Below are 23,373 nucleotides of genomic sequence, written 5' to 3' on the forward strand. Positions count from 1 at the left end.
GCCCAGGGCTGGGTCCCCTGTGGGCCAACCTATGGCTGCACTCCTGCCCAGTCATGTGAAACCCATAGATTTGGGCCCAATGAATATATTTAAATGGACTGATTTCCTTATGAACTTTAACTCAGTCAAATCTTTGAAATAGTTGCATGTTCTATTTATATTTTTGTTCAGTATAATATTGTTATTACTACAAATGTGGAAGTCTGTGAACCCCCAGAAATGTCCATCAACAATAACATTAGCTGGTGATTGATTATCTGTACAGGCCCCTCCCTCTGGTCCTCCCTGGCTTGGTGATAGGTTAACTGTAGAGGCCCCTCCCTCTGGTCCTCCCTGGCTTGGTGATAGGTTAACTATAGAGGCCCCTCCCTCTGGTCCTCCCTGGCTTGGTGATAGGTTAACTGTAGAGGCCCCTCCCTCTGGTCCTCCCTGGCTTGGTGATAGGTTAACTATAGAGGCCCCTCCCCCTGGTCCTCCCTGGCTTGGTGATAGGTTAACTATAGAGGCCCCTCCCTCTGGTCCTCCCTGGCTTGGTGATAGGTTAACTATAGAGGCCCCTCCCCCTGATCCTCCCTGTCTGTCTCCTTATAGGTGGGTCCTGCAGCCTCTCCTCTCCTCACACTCCAACCCTGCTCATCTCTCAGCTGGACAGTAAGGGCCGTTCACACCACAGACTGACAACATGCTGGGGACACTCTGCACTCTCATCACTGCTCTAACATGTAAAGATTTACTGTTCGTTCATTCTGATTCTAAAGAATTCAAAATAAGTTTTACATTCATGTATGATAACATGTCATAAATTCTGTATTTCATTCCCACAGATGTCAGTTGCCAGAAAGCAGTGACACAGACACCTTCAGTACTGACTGTCAGTACAAAGGGGACTGCTACTTTTCACTGTGACATCACCAAAGATGAAGTTTATGTTGTAATCTGGTATAAACAGGTTCCAGGAGGAGCTCCTCAGTATGTGTTAAGGTATTACCATAGTTGGAGTAGCTCTACCTCTTCCTCTCCTGACAAATATGGATCTGGTTTCTCCTCTGATCGTTTCACATCTAAAGCCACGTCTGATAAGGATTATCAGTTTATAATCAGTAATGTGGAGGAGACAGACTCAGCAGTGTATTACTGTCATACATGGGACAAGTCTGTTAAAGTGCACGTATCACAGTGATATACACCATGACAAAAACCTCCTACACTCACTTCTGCTTTATGCATGGCAGAGGGGTGAACTCTAAGAAACAGCTGTTGAAGTTGGTCAGTGATTATTACAACAATAATTACATGTCACAATGGGAGATCTGGGAATGGAAGAACCATCCATCCCTGCATGTCAACAAGATTATAAGAAGACATCGTCTGAAAGGAAATGAATGTTGTCTTTCTTGTTGTGATCATCATCATCATCATCATCATCATCATCATCATCATCATCATCATCATCATCATCATCACCATCATCATCATCATCAGCATCACCATCATCAACATCACAACCACCATCATCACAACCATCATCATCACCATCATCATCAACATCACCATCATCAACATCACCATCATCAACATCACAACCACCATCATCATCATCATCATCACCATCACCATCATCATCATCAACATCATCAACATCAACATCACCATCACCAACATCACAACCATCATCATCATCATCGCCATCATCATCATCAACATCGTCATCATCACCATCATCAACATCACCATCATCAACATCACCATCACCAACATCACAACCATCATCATCATCATCACCATCATCACAACCATCATCATATCAAGACTGTATCATATGGATAAGACTGTATCATATGGATAAGACTGTATCATATGGATATGACTGTATCATATGGATATTACTGTATCATATGGATATGACTGTATCATATGGATAAGACTGTATCATATGGATAAGACTGTATCATATGGATATGACTGTATCATATGGATAAGACTGTATCATATGGATATGACTGTATCATATGGATATGACTGTATCATATGGATATTACTGTATCATATGGATATTACTGTATCATATGGATATGACTGTATCATATGGATATTACTGTATCATATGGATATTACTGTATCATATGGATATGACTGTAACTCATGGATTTGTATTTATTATGGATCCCCATTAGCTCTTCCTGGGGTCCGGCAAAATTAAGGAAGTTATTCGCCTTATTAAGGAAGTTATTCGTAGCCCCGCCCACTTGACCCAGTTCCATTCGAAAGCGATTGTGTTTGTGTTTCCGTTTTACAACTACCTTCAATGCTAGCGAATGACCTCAGAGCGGTGGCTGGCTAATAATTAAAAAACGTGCATCATTAACACATTTTAACAAATGAACAAAAACCAAACATGGCTCATATTTGGGAACACACACAAATGGCTCTTTATGACAGAGTTCTCAGATGATATCTATGATCATTCTCAGCATTCCTTGCTCTTGTAATTGATGCTTATAGGCTATTTTCGTTGTTCCTTTTATAAATGAAAGTGCGCAATACTGCCTTATCTAGACACAGAATGATAAAAGAGTCAGGCTTAACATGGCAGTTAGACCCAACGTTTTGTTGGATGAAAGCTGAATTGAGAATGTCATGATTGATTATTATTGTAATGTGTATTTGTGGATCAACAGAACTGCCGTGTTAATGTGGGGAATCGGTAAGTATCCTGTCAAATCTCATGTTGGGGAAGCAAGGCAGGTTAATGGAGTCCAGGTGAGTAGGGGATAACATTTATTTAAACATGTCGGCATCACATTTCTTTAGTGTTATTAGTCTTTAGCGTTATTGTTTTTTTCTGGGTGAATAAGGTTTGTAAAATATCATTGTGGTTGGGGGTAATGCCTAAAGTATGGTAAGTATAAGTGGCCTCATCTCATTGGAAACAATAGCAAGGTAAGTTTATGATGAAACCTGCATGTGTTTTGATTAAGTTGATCACATAGTCCTCAGTCACACAATTGTTAATAATGGGATTTTCTCTGAATGTCTTTTTGTAACAAACATTCTATCACAGGTGCAGAATGCGGTGTCCAGTGGGCTAACTGGCGTAGCCTGCACAGATGAGCAGGGACAATGGAATGCAGGGACTCAGAGGAACTTTGAGCCAAAATGGATAAACAGCATTGACTTCACACACCAGAAGGCCAGTGACCAACATGCAGAAAAACATCCAGAATGTCCACGCCTGTCTCCCACCAATGTTTCCCACCCCTGTCTCCCACCCCTGTCTCCCACCCCTGTCTCCCACCCCTGCTTCTCACCCCTGTCTCCCACCCCTGTCTCCCACCCCTATCTCCCACGCCTGTCTCCCACCCCTGCTTCCCACCCCTGTCTCCCACCCCTGTCTCCCACCCCTGTCTCCCACCCCTGTCTCCCACGCCTGTCTCCCACCCCTGTCTCCCACCCCTGTCTCCCACCCCTGTCTCCCACGCCTGTCTCCCACCCCTGCCTCCCACCCCTGTCTCCCACCCCTGTCTCCCACGCTTGTCACCCACCCCTGTCTCCCACCCCTGCCTCCAACCCCTGCCTCCCACGCCTGTCTCCCACCCCTGCCTCCCACCCCTGCCTCCCACCCCAGCCTCCCATGCCTGTCTCCCACCCCTGCCTCCCACCCCTGTCTCCCACCCCTGCCTCCCACCCCTGCCTCCCACCCCTGCCTCCCACTCAAAGGAGGAATTGAATCGGAGCCTGAGACACCTGAATCTGCCTGTGGGGAGTCTGCTCTATAAGTGTTAATCTGAACCGACAATAATATCCCAGCCAGTAGCATCCCAGGTAGAATTGGACTGAAAGGAATATTTATTTATGGCCTTACCATTTTAATGTATTTGAACTGATGTGTGTCTCTTCTGTTCAATGCTTTCTAACTTCATGTAATACCTTAATATAGATTCTCTACTCTTTCCCAGCCACATGGAGAGCATGTCAATTACAACTACTGGAAATGCCTGTTCTTCTGCAATGAATTGGTGAAACTTGACCCAACCCAGTTGACTGCTTTGGAACAGGTCCCAAAGGAGCAGAGTGCCTCACACTTGTGGCAGGACTCAATGAAGCTTTGAGTTACTGCAAGTTCAGCCAAGAAGGTCCCTGTCAGGGAATCCACCAACCCTGATAAGTTTCTCCAGGAGCATCTAGATCCCAGGGTCCCGAGGGAACGCAGCCACACGCTACGGGAAACATAATGAGCTGATGGCCTCCCAACCCAGTGGTGTATAGATAATGAGCTGATGGCCCCCCAGCCCAGTGGTATAAAGATAATGAGCTGATGGCCTCCCAGCCCAGCGGTGTAAAGATAATGAGCTGATGGCCTCCCAACCCAGTGGTGTAAAGATAATGAGCTGATGGCCTCCCAGCCCAGTGGTGTAAAGATAATGAGCTGATGGCCTCCCAGCCCAGTGGTGTAAAGATAATGAGCTGATGGCCTCCCAACCCAGTGGTGTAAAGATAATGAGCTGATGGCCTCCCAGCCCAGTGGTGTAAAGATAATGAGCTGATGGCCTCCCAGCCCAGTGGTGTAAAGATAATGAGCTGATGGCCTCCCAGCCCAGTGGTGTAAAGATAATGAGCTGATGGCCTCCCAACCCAGTGGTGTATAGATAATGAGCTGATGGCCCCCCAGCCCAGTGGTATAAAGATAATGAGCTGATGGCCTCCCAGCCCAGCGGTGTAAAGATAATGAGCTGATGGCCTCCCAACCCAGTGGTGTAAAGATAATGAGCTGATGGCCTCCCAGCCCAGTGGTGTAAAGATAATGAGCTGATGGCCTCCCAGCCCAGTGGTGTAAAGATAATGAGCTGATGGCCTCCCAACCCAGTGGTGTAAAGATAATGAGCTGATGGCCTCCCAGCCCAGTGGTGTAAAGATAATGAGCTGATGGCCTCCCAGCCCAGTGGTGTAAAGATAATGAGCTGATGGCCTCCCAGCCCAGTGGTGTAAAGATAATGAGCTGATGGCCTCCCAGCCCAGCGGTGTAAAGATAATGACCTGATGGCCTCCCATCCCAGTGGTGTAAAGATAATGACCTGATGGCCTCCCAGCCCAGTGGTGTAAAGATAATGAGCTGTTGGCCTCCCAGCCCAGTGGTGTAAAGATAATGAGCTGATGGCCTCCCAGCCCAGTGGTGTAAAGATAATGAGCTGTTGGCCTCCCAGCCCAGTGGTGTAAAGATAATGAGCTGATGGCCTCCCAGCCCAGTGGTGTAAAGATAATGAGCTGATGGCCTCCCAGCCCAGTGGTGTAAAGATAATGAGCTGATGGCCTCCCAGCCCAGTGGTGTAAAGATAATGAGCTGATGGCCTCCCAGCCCAGTGGTGTAAAGATAACGAGCTGATGGCCTCCCAGCCCAGTGGTGTAAAGATAATGAGCTGATGGCCTCCCAGCCCAGCGGTGTAAAGATAATGAGCTGATGGCCTCCCAGCCCAGTGGTGTAAAGATAATGAGCTGATGGCCTCCCAGCCCAGCGGTGTAAAGATAATGACCTGATGGCCTCCCAGCCCAGTGGTGTAAAGATAATGACCTGATGGCCTCCCAGCCCAGTGGTGTAAAGATAATGAGCTGTTGGCCTCCCAGCCCAGTGGTGTAAAGATAATGAGCTGATGGCCTCCCAGCCCAGTGGTGTAAAGATAATGAGCTGTTGGCCTCCCAGCCCAGTGGTGTAAAGATAATGAGCTGATGGCCTCCCAGCCCAGTGGTGTAAAGATAATGAGCTGATGGCCTCCCAGCCCAGTGGTGTAAAGATAATGAGCTGATGGCCTCCCAGCCCAGTGGTGTAAAGATAATGAGCTGTTGGCCTCCCAGCCCAGTGGTATAAAGATAATGAGCTGTTGGCCTCCCAGCCCAGTGGTGTAAAGATAATGAGCTGATGGCCTCCCAGCCCAGTGGTGTAAAGATAATGAGCTGATGGCCTCCCAGCCCAGCGGTGTAAAGATAATGAGCTGATGGCCTCCCAGCCCAGTGGTGTAAAGATAATGAGCTGTTGGCCTCCCAGCCCAGTGGTATAAAGATAATGAGCTGTTGGCCTCCCAGCCCAGTGGTGTAAAGATAATGAGCTGTTGGCCTCCCAGCCCAGTGGTGTAAAGATAATGAGCTGATGGCCTCCCAGCCCAGTGGTGTAAAGATAATGAGCTGATGGCCTCCCAACCCAGTGGTGTAAAGATAATGAGCTGATGGCCTCCCAGCCCAGTGGTGTAAAGATAATGAGCTGATGGCCTCCCAGCCCAGTGGTGTAAAGATAATGAGCTGATGGCCTCCCAACCCAGTGGTGTAAAGATAATGAGCTGATGGCCTCCCAGCCCAGTGGTGTAAAGATAATGAGCTGATGGCCTCCCAGCCCAGTGGTGTAAAGATAATGAGCTGATGGCCTCCCAGCCCAGTGGTGTAAAGATAATGAGCTGATGGCCTCCCAACCCAGTGGTGTAAAGATAATGAGCTGATGGCCTCCCAACCCAGTGGTGTAAAGATAATGAGCTGATGGCCTCCCAGCCCAGTGGTGTAAAGATAATGAGCTGATGGCCTCCCAGACCAGTGGTGTAAAGATAATGAGCTGATGGCCTCCCAACCCAGTGGTGTAAAGATAATGAGCTGATGGCCTCCCAGCCCAGTGGTGTAAAGATAATGAGCTGATGGCCTCCCAGCCCAGTGGTGTAAAGATAATGAGCTGATGGCCTCCCAACCCAGTGGTGTAAAGATAATGAGCTGATGGCCTCCCAACCCAGTGGTGTAAAGATAATGAGCTGATGGCCTCCCAGCCCAGTGGTGTAAAGATAATGAGCTGATGGCCTCCCAGACCAGTGGTGTAAAGATAATGAGCTGATGGCCTCCCAACCCAGTGGTGTAAAGATAAGATGGAGTGAAGTTGCAGAGGGGATGGAGGACGGAGGGATGTGTAGTGGAAAGAGGAATCCTTGGAGACAAGAAGCAGGAACAGAAAGGAAAAGATGAGTCGTTCCACCAAGAGATTCCTTTGATATTTTAAGGTGAAATTGTGCACCAATATCGAATTTTAAAAGCCTGTTCATATTAAATGAAGTGCCCTTTAATATAGACCACATGGAAAATTCAATAAATCAGATTTTTTATCGGAATAAAGACGTGCTAAACTGCCAAAATGCAGCACTTTGACATGTTCCTCTGAGATTTTAACACTTAATCCACAAATGTCTTTAAGTTTCAACATCATTGTCAAGCCTTAGTTATTTTGTTGCTTTGACAAACAACTGACTAGGTTTCCCCCTTAATTATTTATGTGATTAGTGATTAATTTACATCTGTCCCCCATTTTTAAGGTCAACTCTGTGACCTGCTCCCGCTCCCCTCCCTGGTGCTAGAAGGTGCCAGGCTCTCCAGCATTAGGCACTCCTGCCTCCATCATTTACGCCCAACCGGCTTGCCCAGCGCCCGTTCCTCGGCCGGCCCGTCAGGATCGCCCAGGTGCTACACCGAGTGGCGCCCCTAGAGAGGGCAGGGGGGGTACTGTCACACCTGCTCCCGCTCCCCTCCCTGTTGCTAGAAGGTGCCAGGCTCTCCAGCATTAGGCACTCCTGCCACCTTCATTACGCACACCTGCCTTTCCACCGTCACGTGCATCAGCGATTATTGGACTCATCTGGACTCAATCACCTCTGTCATTACCTCCCCTATATCTGTCTGGTTCCCCGCTCTGTTCCCTGCTGCAGCATTAATTGTCATATGTCCCTGTTAACCCGTGTGCTGACGCTGTTCCTGTTTTGTTAACTGTCTGTTCCTTATTAAATGTCAACTCCCCTTACCTGCTTCTCAGCTCCAGCGTCGGTCCTTACAGTGAGCTGAACTCTCGTTTTAAAGGTAGACTCAGCGATATGATGTAGATACAGAAAGTAAACAGCTTAGTGGGTCAATTCTCACAACATCTAAGAGCGTTGAAGAGCAAATCTCAACCTCTCCGCTCTTTTGATGCCCTGGCTACCACGCTGTACACAGTGTGAAGTGTATCCGTGCACATGCACAGATACTGTGTGTGAGAGTGAAGTGTTGCATCTCGCCCATCTCAATATCTCCGGTGCTGCTCGTGGCAACATCATTTTGCTGAGTCTACCTTTACTTAATATGGGGAAACTATTCCTTTTTAAATCGATTTTTCAAAAGAAACATTGAACATCTAATAGGCAAATCATATTGCAAAAGCAGGTGAGCTGGTTCTACTCTTCTTGGAAATTTTGTGGTGGAAAGCTGAGCAGATTGAGTATAATGTAGATAAGTGTTAGAGGAATTCTAAATTCCTATATGTTTTGTAGCCAAAACCAAATTCACACTATCTATTTCATAATAATTTGTAGGATTAACATTTGCATGAAATAGCAAGAGACCAGTCTTAAAAACAAGTTAAGCATTTATTCTTAATGAGTACTGGCCCAAAATACAAAGAACATTACATTTTAAAGAGAAGATAAAAATGATGTCATCAGTTCTCACACTTTCTCCGATCCACACAATAGCTTCAGGTCTGGAGATTGTCTCCTACTCCCCTCATAAAGCAAACATTCCAATCTGTCTAAAAGATATACTCTTCTCCACTAATGGAACATCAAAGAACATTCTTATCTGTCTAAAGAGATATACTCTTCTCCACTAATGGAACATCAAAGAACATTCTTATCTGTCTAAAGAGATATACTCTTCTCCACTAATGGAACATCAAAGAACATTCTTATCTGTCTAAAGAGATATACTCTTCTCCACTAATGGAACATCAAAGAACATTCTTATCTGTCTAAAGAGATATACCCTCCTTCTCCCTTAAACCCGCAAGGTACAGACAATTCATTCGTTTTACCTACATTTTCAGTCCTAGTTTAACCAAAAACCCATACATTTCATACCACAACATAATAGTATTAAAATTAATGGTTCTAATTTAAATGTATACATAATGAATCATTTCATCTATAATTTCCTCCAACAACAAGATATAAATGTTTTTACAATAAATACAACATTTTGAAGTTTGCATTCAATTCCTACTCCCTTTTTCACACAACAAGCTTCCACTCTCCCTGTCACAAGGGGATTCATGGCTTTTGTTATATTACTTTCTTTATTTAACCTCTTGAGATGGAAAAACACGTTGTTTATGAAGGCAAATATGTGCTATTTGTGACAAAATCAAAGAAATGCTTTACCAAGTTACACTTTTCAATAGGCACCGAATTGGTGGAACGACCCAGAATGCTAGGCGGAGAGAGAGAGAGAGAGAGAGAGAGAGAGAGAGAAGCATTCAAGTATTTCAGACTAGAACGCTGACCTCTATTTGACCTTAGGATGCAGGAATGACAGGCCAATGTTTAGTTTGAAGCTGCCATTATTATATGGTTTAAACTGTTCTCTGTTATTAACATTAGATGTTGGACTCAGTATCATTTCAGAATTAATGAGAACTATGACCATGTAAGATTCAACTCAATATTAGGAAGGTGTTCTTAATGTTTTGTACACTCAGTGTAGCGAGGCGTCATGCTACGGTGTTTCACATTCTGCATCAGTGATCAGAATAGAGGCTGCAGTTCTGTCAACGTCCACCAGAGAAGGACAAAGTACCACCAATAATGACTCAGGATATACCTACATTAAAGCAGGCACAGTTTGGCGCCAGTCAGACCACTGGTTTCAGTCCCACCTAGTCTCGCGGAGCCTTCCTTCCGTACTAACCCAGAAAAAACTGATGGTTTCATGTCTACTATCTCTAGTTATCAGAGTCATTCACCAGGGACGTGTTCTAGATCTGACACTGAGTTACAGGCAGTGATGCGTTGCTCCCTTTCTCCCCCAGGACACACCTGCTTCCCCTCCTCCTCTCCTTATTTATAGCTTCATGTAAATGAAGGGGTTATTTTATCTCCTCTCAGAACTGTGTTGGAGGGGGGGGGGGTAAGATACCTCATCATTATGTTGGTCCTGTGTAGAACTAGTATAGGATATTAAACTCCAGTTATGATTTGATGGAGGTAGAATATGAGTCAGTGATGAAGACAGGATCTCATGTCAAGCAATGAGAGAAGCTGGTGATTGGTTAACTGTAGAGGCCCCTCCCTCTAGCCCTCTTTGGCTTGGTGATAGGTTAACTGTAGAGGTCACGCCCTCTGGTCCTCCCTGGCTTGGTGATAGGTTAACTGTAGAGAACCCTCCCCCTGATCCTCCTTGTCTGTCTCCTTATAGGTGGGTCCTGCAGCCTCTCCTCTCCTCACACTCCAACCCTGCTCATCTCTCAGCTGGACAGTAAGGGCCGTTCACACCACACACTGACAACATGCTGGGGACACTCTGCACTCTCATCACTGCTCTAACATGTAAGGAATTTACTATATGTTCAACATGAATCAAAGAAAGCCATTAGAAGTTGTTCATTCATGTTTGATTAAATGTCTTAAATTGTATTTCATTCCCACAGATGTCAGTTGCCAGAAAGCAGTGACACAGACACCTTCAGTACTGACTGTCAGTACAAAGGGGACTGCCACTTTTCACTGTGACATCACCAAAGATGAAAGCAAATATGTAATCTGGTATAAACAGGTTCCAGGAGGAGCTCCTCAGTATGTGTTAAGGTTTTACCGTACTCATGGCTCTCCTAATGAATATGGATCTGGTTTCTCCTCTGATCGTTTCACATCTAAAGCCACGTCTGATAAGGATTATCAGTTTATAATCAGTAATGTGGAGGAGACAGACTCAGCAGTGTATTACTGTCATACATGGGACGACTCTGTTAAAGTGCACGTATCACAGTGATATACACCATGACAAAAACCTCCTCACCAAATACACTCACTTCTGCTTTCAGATGTTCTGAATATAGACACTAACTGAATGTCAAGTCATCCTGAACCAGTGTGTCTGCAGGAGGAGAACATTCCATGCTTGTGTTTTACACAAAACCCTTCACACATTTACTAGAATGTTGTCATAAACAATTACACCTAGTTGTCACAAAGCATGAATGATAAAGTGATATTCCAGAAGGTTCAGTCCTAACAGAAGACTCCATGTATCAGATAACCTCCATGACAGTCAGTCTGTAATAACAGTGAGCAGAGGAGAGACTGTTGATAATAGAGACGAACACTATGGACTGTAACCTGGGGACTGTTGATAATAGAGACAAACACTCTGGACTGTAACCTGGGGACTGTTGATAATAGAGACAAACACTCTGGACTGTAACCTGGGGACTGTTGATAATAGAGACAAACACTCTGGACTGTAACCTGGGGACTGTTGATAATAGAGACAAACACTCTGGACTGTAACCTGGGGACTGTTGATAATAGAGACAAACACTCTGGACTGTAACCTGGGGACTGTTGATAATAGAGACAAACACTATGGACTGTAACCTGGGGACTGTTGATAATAGAGACAAACACTCTGGACTGTAACCTGGGGACTGTTGATAATAGAGACAAACACTCTGGACTGTAACCTGGGGACTGTTGATAATAGAGACAAACACTATGGACTGTAACCTGGGGACTGTTGATAATAGAGACAAACACTCTGGACTGTAACCTGGGGACTGTTGATAATAGAGACAAACACTCTGGACTGTAACCTGGGGACTGTTGATAATAGAGACAAACACTCTGGACTGTAACCTGGGGACTGTTGATAATAGAGACAAACACTCTGGACTGTAACCTGGGGACTGTTGATAATAGAGACAAACACTATGGACTGTAACCTGGGGACTGTTGATAATAGAGACAAACACTCTGGACTGTAACCTGGGGACTGTTGATAATAGAGACAAACACTCTGGACTGTAACCTGGGGACTGTTGATAATAGAGACAAACACTCTGGACTGTAACCTGGGGACTGTTGATAATAGAGACAAACACTCTGGACTGTAACCTGGGGACTGTTGATAATAGAGACAAACACTCTGGACTGTAACCTGGGGACTGTTGATAATAGAGACAAACACTCTGGACTGTAACCTGGGGACTGTTGATAATAGAGACAAACACTATGGACTGTAACCTGGGGACTGTTGATAATAGAGACAAACACTCTGGACTGTAACCTGGGGACTGTTGATAATAGAGACAAACACTCTGGACTGTAACCTGGGGACTGTTGATAATAGAGACAAACACTCTGGACTGTAACCTGGGGACTGTTGATAATAGAGACAAACACTATGGACTGTAACCTGGGGACTGTTGATAATAGAGACAAACACTCTGGACTGTAACCTGGGGACTGTTGATAATAGAGACAAACACTCTGGACTGTAACCTGGGGACTGTTGATAATAGAGACAAACACTCTGGACTGTAACCTGGGGACTGTTGATAATAGAGACAAACACTCTGGACTGTAACCTGGGGACTGTTGATAATAGAGACAAACACTCTGGACTGTAACCTGGGGACTGTTGATAATAGAGACAAACACTCTGGACTGTAACCTGGGGACTGTTGATAATAGAGACAAACACTCTGGACTGTAACCTGGGGACTGTTGATAATAGAGACGAACACTATGGACTGTAACCTTGGGACTGTTGATAATAAAGACGTTCCACTCTGGACTGTAACCTGGGGACTGTTGATAATAGAGACAAACACTCTGGACTGTAACCTTGGGACTGTTGATAATAAAGACGTTCCACTCTGGACTGTAACCTGGGGACTGTTGATAATAGAGACAAACACTCTGGACTGTAACCTGGGGACTGTTGATAGTAGAGACGGCCACTCTGGACTGTAACCTGGGGACTGTTGATAATAGAGATGGCCACTCTGGACTGTAACCTGGGGACTGTTGATAGTAGAGACGAACACTATGGACTGTAACCTGGGGACTGTTGATAATAGAGATGGCCACTCTGGACTGTAACCTGGGGACTGTTGATAGTAGAGATGGCCACTCTGGACTGTAACCTGGGGACTGTTGATAATATTACTAGTTGGTATTAACAGGTTCCAGGAGGAGTCCCTCAGTACGTATTAAGGTGGTACCACACTGGTTGGAGATCTGTAGAATATGGCTCTGGTTTCTCCTCTCCTAGATTCACATCTAATCATCAGTCTAAATCAGATTATCGTTTGATTATTAACACTGTGGAGGAGACAGACTCAACAGTGTATTACTGTAAGACCTGGGACAGCTCTGTTAAGGAATATGTATCACAGTGATATACACCATGACAAAAAAATTCTCCCCTAATACACTCACTTCTGATTCATGCGTGGCAGAGGGGTGAACTCTAAGAAACAGTAGTTGAAGTTGATCAGAGATTATTATAACAACATATACATGACACAATGGGAGATCTGAATATAGAACTACAATCCATCCCTACATGTCAACAAGATTATAAGAAGACATTGTCTGAAAGTAAACTGATTTTGTCTCTCTTGTTGTGATCATCATCATCACCACCACCACCACCATCATCATCATCATCATCATCATCATCATCAGGTCAATACTGCATCATATGGATAGTGCTTTAACTGATGGATTTAAAAGGACCAGACACAAACAGCAGAATATGATGCTTTACTATATACTGTCACTTCATAGAGAGGAACTGGAACTCTAGAAAAGCCTGAGATGTTTGTAGTGAGAGTGAAGCTCTGTCTGAATGGAATGTTTCAGTTCCTGTCCTCTCAATAGAGAGAGTGAAGCTCTGTCTGAATGGGATGTTTCAGTTCCTGTCCTCTCAGTAGAGAGAGTGAAGCTCTGTCTGAATGGGATGTTTCAGTTCCTGTCCTCTCAGTAGAGAGAATGAAGCTCTGTCTGGATGGGATGTTTCAGTTCCTGTCCTCTCAGTAGAGAGAGTGAAGCTCTGTCTGAATGGGATGTTTCAGTTCCTGTCCTCTCAGTAGAGAGAGTGGAGCTCTGTCTGAATGGGATGTTTCAGTTTCTGTCCTCTCAGTAGAGAGAGTGAAGCCCTGTCTTAATGGGATGTTTCAGTTCCTGTCCTCTCAGTAGTGAGAGTGAAGCTCTGTCTTAATGGGATGTTTCAGTTCTTGTCCTCTCAGTAGAGAGAATGAAGCCCTGTCTTAATGGGATGTTTCAGTTTCTGTCCTCTCAGTAGAGAGAGTGAAGCCCTGTCTTAATGGGATGTTTCAGTTCCTGTCCTCTCAGTAGAGAGAGTGAAGCTCTGTCTGAATGGGATGGTTCAGTTCCTGTCCTCTCAGTAGAGAGAGTGAAGCCCTGACTTAATGGGATGGTTCAGTTCCTGTCCTCTCAGTAGAGAGAGTGAAGCCCTGTCTTAATGGGATGGTTCAGTTCCTGTCCTCTCAGTAGAGAGTGAAGCTCTGTCTGAATGGGATGTTTCAGTTCCTGTCCTCTCAGTAGAGAGAGTGAAGCTCTGTCTGAACGGGATGTTTCAGTTCCTGTCCTCTCAGTAGAGAGAGTGAAGCTCTGTCTGAATGGGATGGTTCAGTTCCTGTCCTCTCAGTAGAGAGAGTGAAGCTCTGTCTGAATGGGATGGTTCAGTTCCTGTCCTCTCAGTAGAGAGAGTGAAGCTCTGTCTGAATGGGATGGTTCAGTTCCTGTCCTCTCAGTAGAGAGAGTGAAGCTCTGTCTTAATGGGATGTTTCAGTTCCTGTCCTCTCAGTAGAGAGAGTGAAGCCCTGTCTTAATGGGATGGTTCAGTTCCTGTCCTCTCAGTAGAGAGAGTGAAGCTCTGTCTGAATGGGATGTTTCAGTTCCTGTCCTCTCAGTAGAGAGAGTGAAGCCCTGTCTTAATGGGATGGTTCAGTTCCTGTCCTCTCAGTAGAGAGAGTGAAGCTCTGTCTGAATGGGATGTTTCAGTTCCTGTCCTCTCAGTAGAGAGGGTGAAGCTCTGTCTGAATGGGATGTTTCAATTCCTGTCCTCTCAGTAGAGAGTGAAGCTCTGTCTTTATGGGATGTTTCAGTTCCTGTCCTCTCAGTAGAGAGAGTGAAGCTCTGTCTGAATGGGATGTTTCAGTTCCTGTCTGCTCAGTAGAGAGAGTGAAGCTCTGTCTGAATGGGATGTTTCAGTTCCTGTCCTCTCAGTAGAGAGAGTGAAGCTCTGTCTGAACGGGATGTTTCAGTTCCTGTCCTCTCAGTAGAGAGAGTGAAGCTCTGTCTGAATGGGATGGTTCAGTTCCTGTCCTCTCAGTAGAGAGAGTGAAGCTCTGTCTGAATGGGATGTTTCAGTTCCTGTCCTCTCAGTAGAGAGGGTGAAGCTCTGTCTGAATGGGATGTTTCAATTCCTGTCCTCTCAGTAGAGAGTGAAGCTCTGTCTTTATGGGATGTTTCAGTTCCTGTCCTCTCAGTAGAGAGAGTGAAGCTCTGTCTGAATGGGATGTTTCAGTTCCTGTCTGCTCAGTAGAGAGAGTGAAGCTCTGTCTGAATGGGATGTTTCAGTTCCTGTCCTCTCGGTAGAGAGAGTGAAGCTCTGTCTGAATGGGATGTTTCAGTTCCTGTCCTCTCGGTAGAGAGAGTGAAGCTCTGTCTGAATGGGATGTTTCAGTTCCTGTTCTCTCAGTAGAGAGAGTGAAGCTCTGTCTGAATGGGATGTTTCAGTTCCTGTCCTCTCAGTAGAGAGAGTGAAGCTCTGTCTGAATGGGATGTTTCAGTTCCTGTCCTCTCAGTAGAGAGAGTGAAGCTCTGTCTGAATGGGATGGTTCAGTTCCTGTCCTCTCAGTAGAGAGAGTGAAGCTCTGTCTCAATGGGATGGTTCAGTTCCTGTCCTCTCAGTAGAGAGAGTGAAGCTCTGTCTGAATGGGATGGTTCAGTTCCTGTCCTCTCAGTAGAGAGAGTGAAGCTCTGTCTGAATGGGATGGTTCAGTTCCTGTCCTCTCAGTAGAGAGTGGGGAGGTTATTGTACGGCTGTGTATACAAACTGAATCACTGTGGTATTCGGACAAGGAACCAAGCTCATTGTTACTGGTGAGTTCCCTTTATTTAACCTGATGTGTTTTGTTTTCAAGTTTTTTTGTAAAACGTAATAGTTAATAGAGTTACATATTGAACATTATATTCTTCTTTCATATTTATTTAGTGTAATTAACCTACTTTGTGGACTGATTATCAAGAGTCATGAACACCATGTGACATCTTCATAGCCTACTGTAGTTGTTGACTATTTGATCATGTAGGTTACTGCTGTCACTTGACAACAATACTCATTTATAATGTCTCATACAATAATCATCTATTAACTCAGAGGTAGATCTGAATGTGAATGCTACATAAAGTTGTATCAACCTTTAAGGTATTGGTCCCACGTTATATTAAATAATGATAAAACCATGTATATGGTAGTTACACAATGTTGCTACATGATTCATTACATTGCAGGCTACTACATTACAGTTGGTAACTCTGTTTCCTGGGCGACTAGTAGTAGGATATATGTTTGATTGTATCCCTCATTCAGCACATCTGACTATGTTTAAACGTAGAGATCTGAACTCATTATCCACTTGTACAGAAATCACATCTGATTATGTTTAAACATAGAGATCTGAACTCATTATCCACTTGTACAGAAATCACATCTGATTATGTTTAAACGTAGAGATCTGAACTCATTATCCACTTGTACAGAAATCACATCTGACTATGTTTAAACGTAGAGATCTGAACTCATTATCCACTTGTACAGAAATCACATCTGATTATGTTTAAACGTAGAGATCTGAACTCATTATCCACTTGTACAGAAATCACATCTGACTATGTTTAAACATAGAGATCTGAACTCATTATCCACTTGTACAGAAATCACATCTGATTATGTTTAAACGTAGAGATCTGAACTCATTATCCACTTGTACAGAAATCACATCTGATTATGTTTAAACGTAGAGATCTGAACTCATTATCCACTTGTACAGAAATCACATCTGATTATGTTTAAACGTAGAGATCTGAACTCATTATCCACTTGTACAGAAATCACATCTGATTATGTTTAAACGTAGAGATCTGAACTCATTATCCACTTGTACAGAAATCACATCTGATTATGTTTAAACGTAGAGATCTGAACTCATTATCCACTTGTACAGAAATCACATCTGATTATGTTTAAACGTAGAGATCTGAACTCATTATGCACTTGTACAGAAATCACATCTGATTATGTTTAAACGTAGAGATCTGAACTCATTATCCACTTGTACAGAAATCACATCTGACTATGTTTAAACATAGAGATCTGAACTCATTATCCACTTGTACAGAAATCACATCTGATTATGTTTAAACATAGAGATCTGAACACATTATCCACTTGTACAGAAATCACATCTGATTATGTTTAAACGTAGAGATCTGAACTCATTATCCACTTGTACAGAAATCACATCTGATTATGTTTAAACGTAGAGATCTGAACTCATTATGCACTTGTACAGAAATCACATCTGATTATGTTTAAACATAGAGATCTGAACTCATTATGCACTTGTACAGAAATCACATCTGATTATGTTTAAACGTAGAGATCTGAACTCATTATCCACTTGTACAGAAATCACATCTGATTATGTTTAAACGTAGAGATCTGAACTCATTATCCACTTGTACAGAAATCACATCTGATTATGTTTAAACGTAGAGATCTGAACTCATTATGCACTTGTACAGAAATCACATCTGATTATGTTTAAACGTAGAGATCTGAACTCATTATCCACTTGTACAGAAATCACATCTGATTATGTTTAAACGTAGAGATCTGAACTCATTATCCACTTGTACAGAAATCACATCTGATTATGTTTAAACGTAGAGATCTGAACTCATTATCCACTTGTACAGAAATCACATCTGATTATGTTTAAACGTAGAGATCTGAACTCATTATGCACTTGTACAGAAATCACATCTGATTATGTTTAAACGTAGAGATCTGAACTCATTATCCACTTGTACAGAAATCACATCTGATTATGTTTAAACGTAGAGATCTGAACTCATTATCCACTTGTACAGAAATCACATCTGACTATGTTTAAACGTAGAGATCTGAACTCATTATCCACTTGTACAGAAATCACATCTGATTATGTTTAAACGTAGAGATCTGAACTCATTATCCACTTGTACAGAAATCACATCTGATTATGTTTAAACGTAGAGATCTGAACTCATTATCCACTTGTACAGAAATCACATCTGATTATGTTTAAACGTAGAGATCTGAACTCATTATGCACTTGTACAGAAATCACATCTGATTATGTTTAAACGTAGAGATCTGAACTCATTATCCACTTGTACAGAAATCACATCTGATTATGTTTAAACGTAGAGATCTGAACTCATTATGCACTTGTACAGAAATCACATCTGATTATGTTTAAACGTAGAGATCTGAACTCATTATCCACTTGTACAGAAATCACATCTGATTATGTTTAAACGTAGAGATCTGAACTCATTATCCACTTGTACAGAAATCACATCTGATTATGTTTAAACGTAGAGATCTGAACTCATTATCCACCTGTACAGAAATCACATCTGATAATGTTTAAACATAGAGATCTGAACTCATTATCCACTTGTACAGAAATCACATCTGATTATGTTTAAACATAGAGATCTGAACTCATTATCCACTTGTACAGAAATCACATCTGATTATGTTTAAACGTAGAGATCTGAACTCATTATCCACTTGTACAGAAATCACATCTGATTATGTTTAAACGTAGAGATCTGAACTCATTATCCACTTGTACAGAAATCACATCTGATTATGTTTAAACGTAGAGATCTGAACTCATTATCCACTTGTACAGAAATCACATCTGATTATGTTTAAACGTAGAGATCTGAACTCATTATCCACTTGTACAGAAATCACATCTGATTATGTTTAAACGTAGAGATCTGAACTCATTATGCACTTGTACAGAAATCACATCTGATTATGTTTAAACGTAGAGATCTGAACTCATTATCCACTTGTACAGAAATCACATCTGATTATGTTTAAACGTAGAGATCTGAACTCATTATCCACTTGTACAGAAATCACATCTGATTATGTTTAAACGTAGAGATCTGAACTCATTATCCACTTGTACAGAAATCACATCTGATTATGTTTAAACGTAGAGATCTGAACTCATTATCCACTTGTACAGAAATCTGCTTCACCTCTGAAAAGTCACATATGGAGAGTTACTTAGGAAGTTTAAAACTAAGACCAGGTACAAACAGAGACTTGTGAGTAACATGTAACGATAGAATTACATGGTTTTAGTGCCTTTTCATTTATGAGGCCAGAATGTTAATTGTTTGTAGCCTTTGAGAAAACGTTGTATTTTTTATTCTACAGTATAATCACACAACCCCGTTTCATTCTACTAATTTATCAAATTATTTTGTGTAATATTTATTCTGCTCATTCCATTGGTCCAGACTCTACCCTCCCTCCGCCTGTCTTGACCATCCTCCCTCCGTCCAGCGATGAGTTGAAGTCCAGCAAAGTCACCCTGGTGTGTCTGGCCAGTCAGATGGCCATGGGCTACGCAGATGTCAGCTGGACAGCTGGAGGGAATCCGGTCACCGGCGGCATCGCTACGAGTGGCCCGGTGCCGCAAGCCGACAAGACGTTCCAGCTCAGCAGCTGTCTGACCGTTGACACGTCAGAATGGAACCAGGACAAAGTGTTCTCATGTAAAGTCACCGCGGGATCCAAGTTCGCTGAGAAAGGCATCAAGAAGTCTGAATGCAGCACTGAATAGCCTGAGAACCATTGTAATGTCCATTCCATTTTCTACATCACTTTTCAAGTTATTGTTAACGCATTAAAATGTTTAACCTGCATATTTACATTATGTTCCATAAAAGATAAATAGCTCATCACACTGATATCATAGGCTACATGATAAGTGGACTTGTTATATTTGAAATGGGTTGTTTTGCAGATGATTAATAAAGGAATAGTTAAAGCTTTGCTGTATTGTGGATATTCAATAAAGAACATTCTAAAGAACAAGTGTTTGTATTAGAGCATGTTGATGAGCATCAGTGTTAGCAGCTCTAAATGAGGGGGAATGTAACTGATCTCAAATAGAGCAGCCTGCTCTCTGACTTTAGTCCAGATCCAGAAATAGTTGATCTAGATATCCAGGATGTTGGGCAGGTTTAATGTAATGTTAATGAATAACCAGAGATGGACCACAAGATTAGTTTATATTACAACTTCACATTATTGAGAACCTTCATTAGTATGATATGATTGTATTATAAACTGGGTTATTCGAGCCCTGAATGCTGATTGGCTGACAGCCGTGGTATACTGTATCAGACCGCATACCAAAACATTTATATGTACTGCTTTAATTACGTTGGTAACCAGTTTATAATCGCAATAAGGCACCTCTGGGGTTTGTGGTATATGGCCGATATAATACGGCTAAGGGCTGTATCCAGGCACTCCGCAATTCGTCGTAAATAAGAACAGCCCTTAGCTGTGGTATATCGGCATTTTACCACACCCCCTCAGGACCTTATTGCGTAATTATTAGACCATTCTGAAAGTACTTCTTTAATTACAACGATATATATCTGAATAAAACTATTGATTTGTAAAGAATCATGTGATTGGGGATCGCAATATTTCCTGTACAATATTTGCTTGTACTCTTTCACTGTATGATGAATTAAAACAACAGTACAATAACACGATATATTCAATATATTCATATTATATAGTTACAATATTCAAAGGTGTTTTAAACTTGCATCTTACTACGATGTACAATACCATTTTATGCTAGCATGTGGAAAGAGAAGAGAGAAACATATTGTAATATGCTGCCACCTTGTGGCTCAAACAGATGTTTTTCAACAGTGTATACTGAGGGAATAAATCATTAGGAACATCTGCTCTTTCCATGACACAGACTGACCAGGTGAATCCAGGTGAAAGCTATGATGTCTTATTGATGTCACCTGTTAAATTAACTTCAATCAGCGTAGATGAAGGGGAGGAGACATAATAAAGATGGATTTTCAAGTTGAGATAATTGAGGCATGGCTTGTTCATGAGTATATTTTCCAGCAGGCAGAAAGAGGAAAGAGTTGTATTTCAACAGTATATTTGTAAAGTAGTCCTGTAGTACCTTACTCTGTATTTTCACTATTTACTAGGGGTGAAACGGTACGTGTATTCGTATTGAACCGTTCGGTACAGGGTCCACGGTGCACGGGGTCCGGTACGCACTGTGAGCCGAACAATACATTCATCATATATAATAGCTAGGAATATATATTTATATATTTCATTATAAAAAATAAACCAATGGCGTATAAATTAATGTGGGGAAAATACCATAGCAATAAAGTTTGCTTAAAAAATAAAGTTGTTTCGTCTCGTAGCTGATTAGTTATTTCACTCCAGCGAGAACAGAGCGGAGAGGTCGTCGTAGCAGCAATTAGCTTATGAAGGAATTAGCAGCTGGCTAAATGCAAAGAAGCAACATGGCAAGCATTGGTGAGCCAGGGCAACAATATCCAGCTGACTCCGGTAGGGCTAAAGAAATCAACGCAGCGATAGCAAAGTTCATAGCGGCGGAGGGTTGAGAGATACCTTGAGCAGAAAGCTGCAGTGTTTTCTACACTGACTGATCAAGCTGTGACGGAGAATGTCAAAGATATTGTGACTTTGTCTGAAAATGCCATAAGACTTGCAGAGGTGCAAAACCTCTCAAAACACAACACTGATATGCACTGAGAGCATCCCATCCGTTTCCATGGTCCTGCCGATGACAACAATGATCCTGGAATCAATGGTGGCATGATGAAGGTGAACCCGCGGTAAGGGATGTGAAGACTGCTATCAGAGTTAACCTGGAGCCTAGACATGCTGACCCTGGTGTCCAAGACTTCTTACACAAGAGCACCGCTTTGGACCCCCAGTTCAAGTCCCTGATGCTGCTGCTCGTCTGAGAAATGAACTCACAGCAGAGATGGTGACCAATATACAACAGGTATTGTATTTATTTTGTTAATGTAACATCTATGATTTTATTCATTAGTGATTTAACAATTAATTATAAAGTAATAATTGTAATTTTCATAATAGTATCTGATGTATATTTCCAACAACAAATCATATTTTTAAAGCCACTTCAGAGAGATTAATGTTCATGTAATTTAATTCTGCAGGGTCAAGCCACAGATGCCACAGGAGCCAACCCCTCTCCAGAGACAGCAGGCGACAGGGGTTCTCCTCCAGAAAACAAGTCTGCCGTGGCTGAGCTTTCTGAGGATTTGTTCACGACCCAGGAGCAGGGAACCAAGTTAAAGGTCAAGGTCATAGAGGGGGAGGTGACCTCATACAGGGAAGTGGACTGTATTCCCTTGGATGCTGATCCACTTACATGGTGGAAGACCAAAGAGTTAATATACCCTCATATTGCCATGTTAGCAAGGTGCTACCTGGCTGTGCCTGGGACCTCTGTCGCTAGCGAGAGGGTATTCTCCACAGCTGCCTGGCTGTGTCTGGGACCTCTGTCCCTAGCAAGAGGGTATTCTCCACAGCGGCTGACATTGTCACAGCAAGTCGATCTGTGCTCACTGCAGATAATGTAGATAGACTAATCTTATTTTTTACCAGCCTCAAGTGGTCCTATTGTGTTTAAGGCACTGCTATGTGACTTAATGTTGATGTATGCTGCTGGACTACACACCGTTGTTGAAGTTCTGTTTTAAATGACTATTTTATTTCATGTGACAAGACGGGCACTGCTGGTTTTTGTTGTCCCTTCGTTTCCATCTGCTCCTGGGAATTCAAGCTGCCCTGTTTACTATTATAATACTATTTTGTTGTTGTATTGAAACCGAACCGTGACACCACTGTATCGTACCGAACCGTGACACCACTGTATCGTAGCGAACCGTGACACCACTGTATCGTACCGAACCATGACACCACTGTATCGTACCGAACCGTGACACCACTGTATCATACCGAACCTTGACACCACTGTACCGTATCGTACCGAACCGTGACACCACTGTACCGTATCGTACCGGACCGTGACACCACTGTACCGTATCGTACCGAACCGTGACACCACTGTACCGAACCGTGACACCACTGTACCGTATCGTACCGAACAGTGAGTTTTGTGAACCGTTTCACCACTAGTATTTACAGACACTACACACAGACATATTGTGTATGGATACACTTATTATAATATGAGATGATGAATCCAATGATAAGAACATTTCTAGACTACATTATGTCCATCACACATCAACACAAGTCATCAATCATACATGATAATGTTATTGAAAGTTAGCTTTGTACTGACAACAGAGATACAGTACACTA

General features: G+C 42.8%; 1 protein-coding gene across 3 annotated transcripts; it reads left to right on the top strand.

Annotated features, from left to right (window-relative positions):
* Positions 1–603: 603 nt before the first annotated feature.
* Positions 604–20,025, top strand: LOC109885742 (immunoglobulin lambda-1 light chain). Of its 3 annotated transcripts, XM_031818157.1 has the most exons (5): positions 604–722; positions 825–883; positions 10,531–10,800; positions 15,923–15,956; positions 19,446–20,025. In XM_031818157.1, the coding sequence occupies exons 1-5, from the start codon at positions 683–685 to the stop codon at positions 19,769–19,771; spliced, it is 729 nt and encodes a 242-aa protein (XP_031674017.1). In that variant the 5' UTR covers positions 604–682; the 3' UTR covers positions 19,772–20,025. The 3 variants fall into 3 exon arrangements, with proteins under 3 accessions (XP_031674017.1, XP_031674015.1, XP_031674016.1); XM_031818155.1 differs by lacking the exon at positions 10,531–10,800 and having other exon boundaries at positions 825–1,168; XM_031818156.1 differs by lacking the exons at positions 604–722; positions 825–883 and adding an exon at positions 10,236–10,370 and having other exon boundaries at positions 10,472–10,800.
* The last annotated feature ends 3,348 nt before the right edge of the window (positions 20,026–23,373 follow it).

The sequence above is a fragment of the Oncorhynchus kisutch genome, unplaced genomic scaffold, assembly GCF_002021735.2.
Source record: "Oncorhynchus kisutch isolate 150728-3 unplaced genomic scaffold, Okis_V2 scaffold1272, whole genome shotgun sequence".
Taxonomy (NCBI): Eukaryota; Metazoa; Chordata; class Actinopteri; order Salmoniformes; family Salmonidae; genus Oncorhynchus; species Oncorhynchus kisutch.

What these genes read in the sequence shown, in the direction of transcription:
- LOC109885742 (XM_031818155.1), top strand. Translation starts at nt 683, where the DNA reads ATGCTGGGGACACTCTGCACTCTCATCACTGCTCTAACAT. An exon ending in ACAAGTCTGTTAAAGTGCAC is followed by an intron (nt 1,169 to 15,922) that starts GTATCACAGTGA and finishes TGAATCACTGTG; the next exon opens with GTATTCGGACAAGGAACCAA. An exon ending in AACCAAGCTCATTGTTACTG is followed by an intron (nt 15,957 to 19,445) that starts GTGAGTTCCCTT and finishes CCATTGGTCCAG; the next exon opens with ACTCTACCCTCCCTCCGCCT.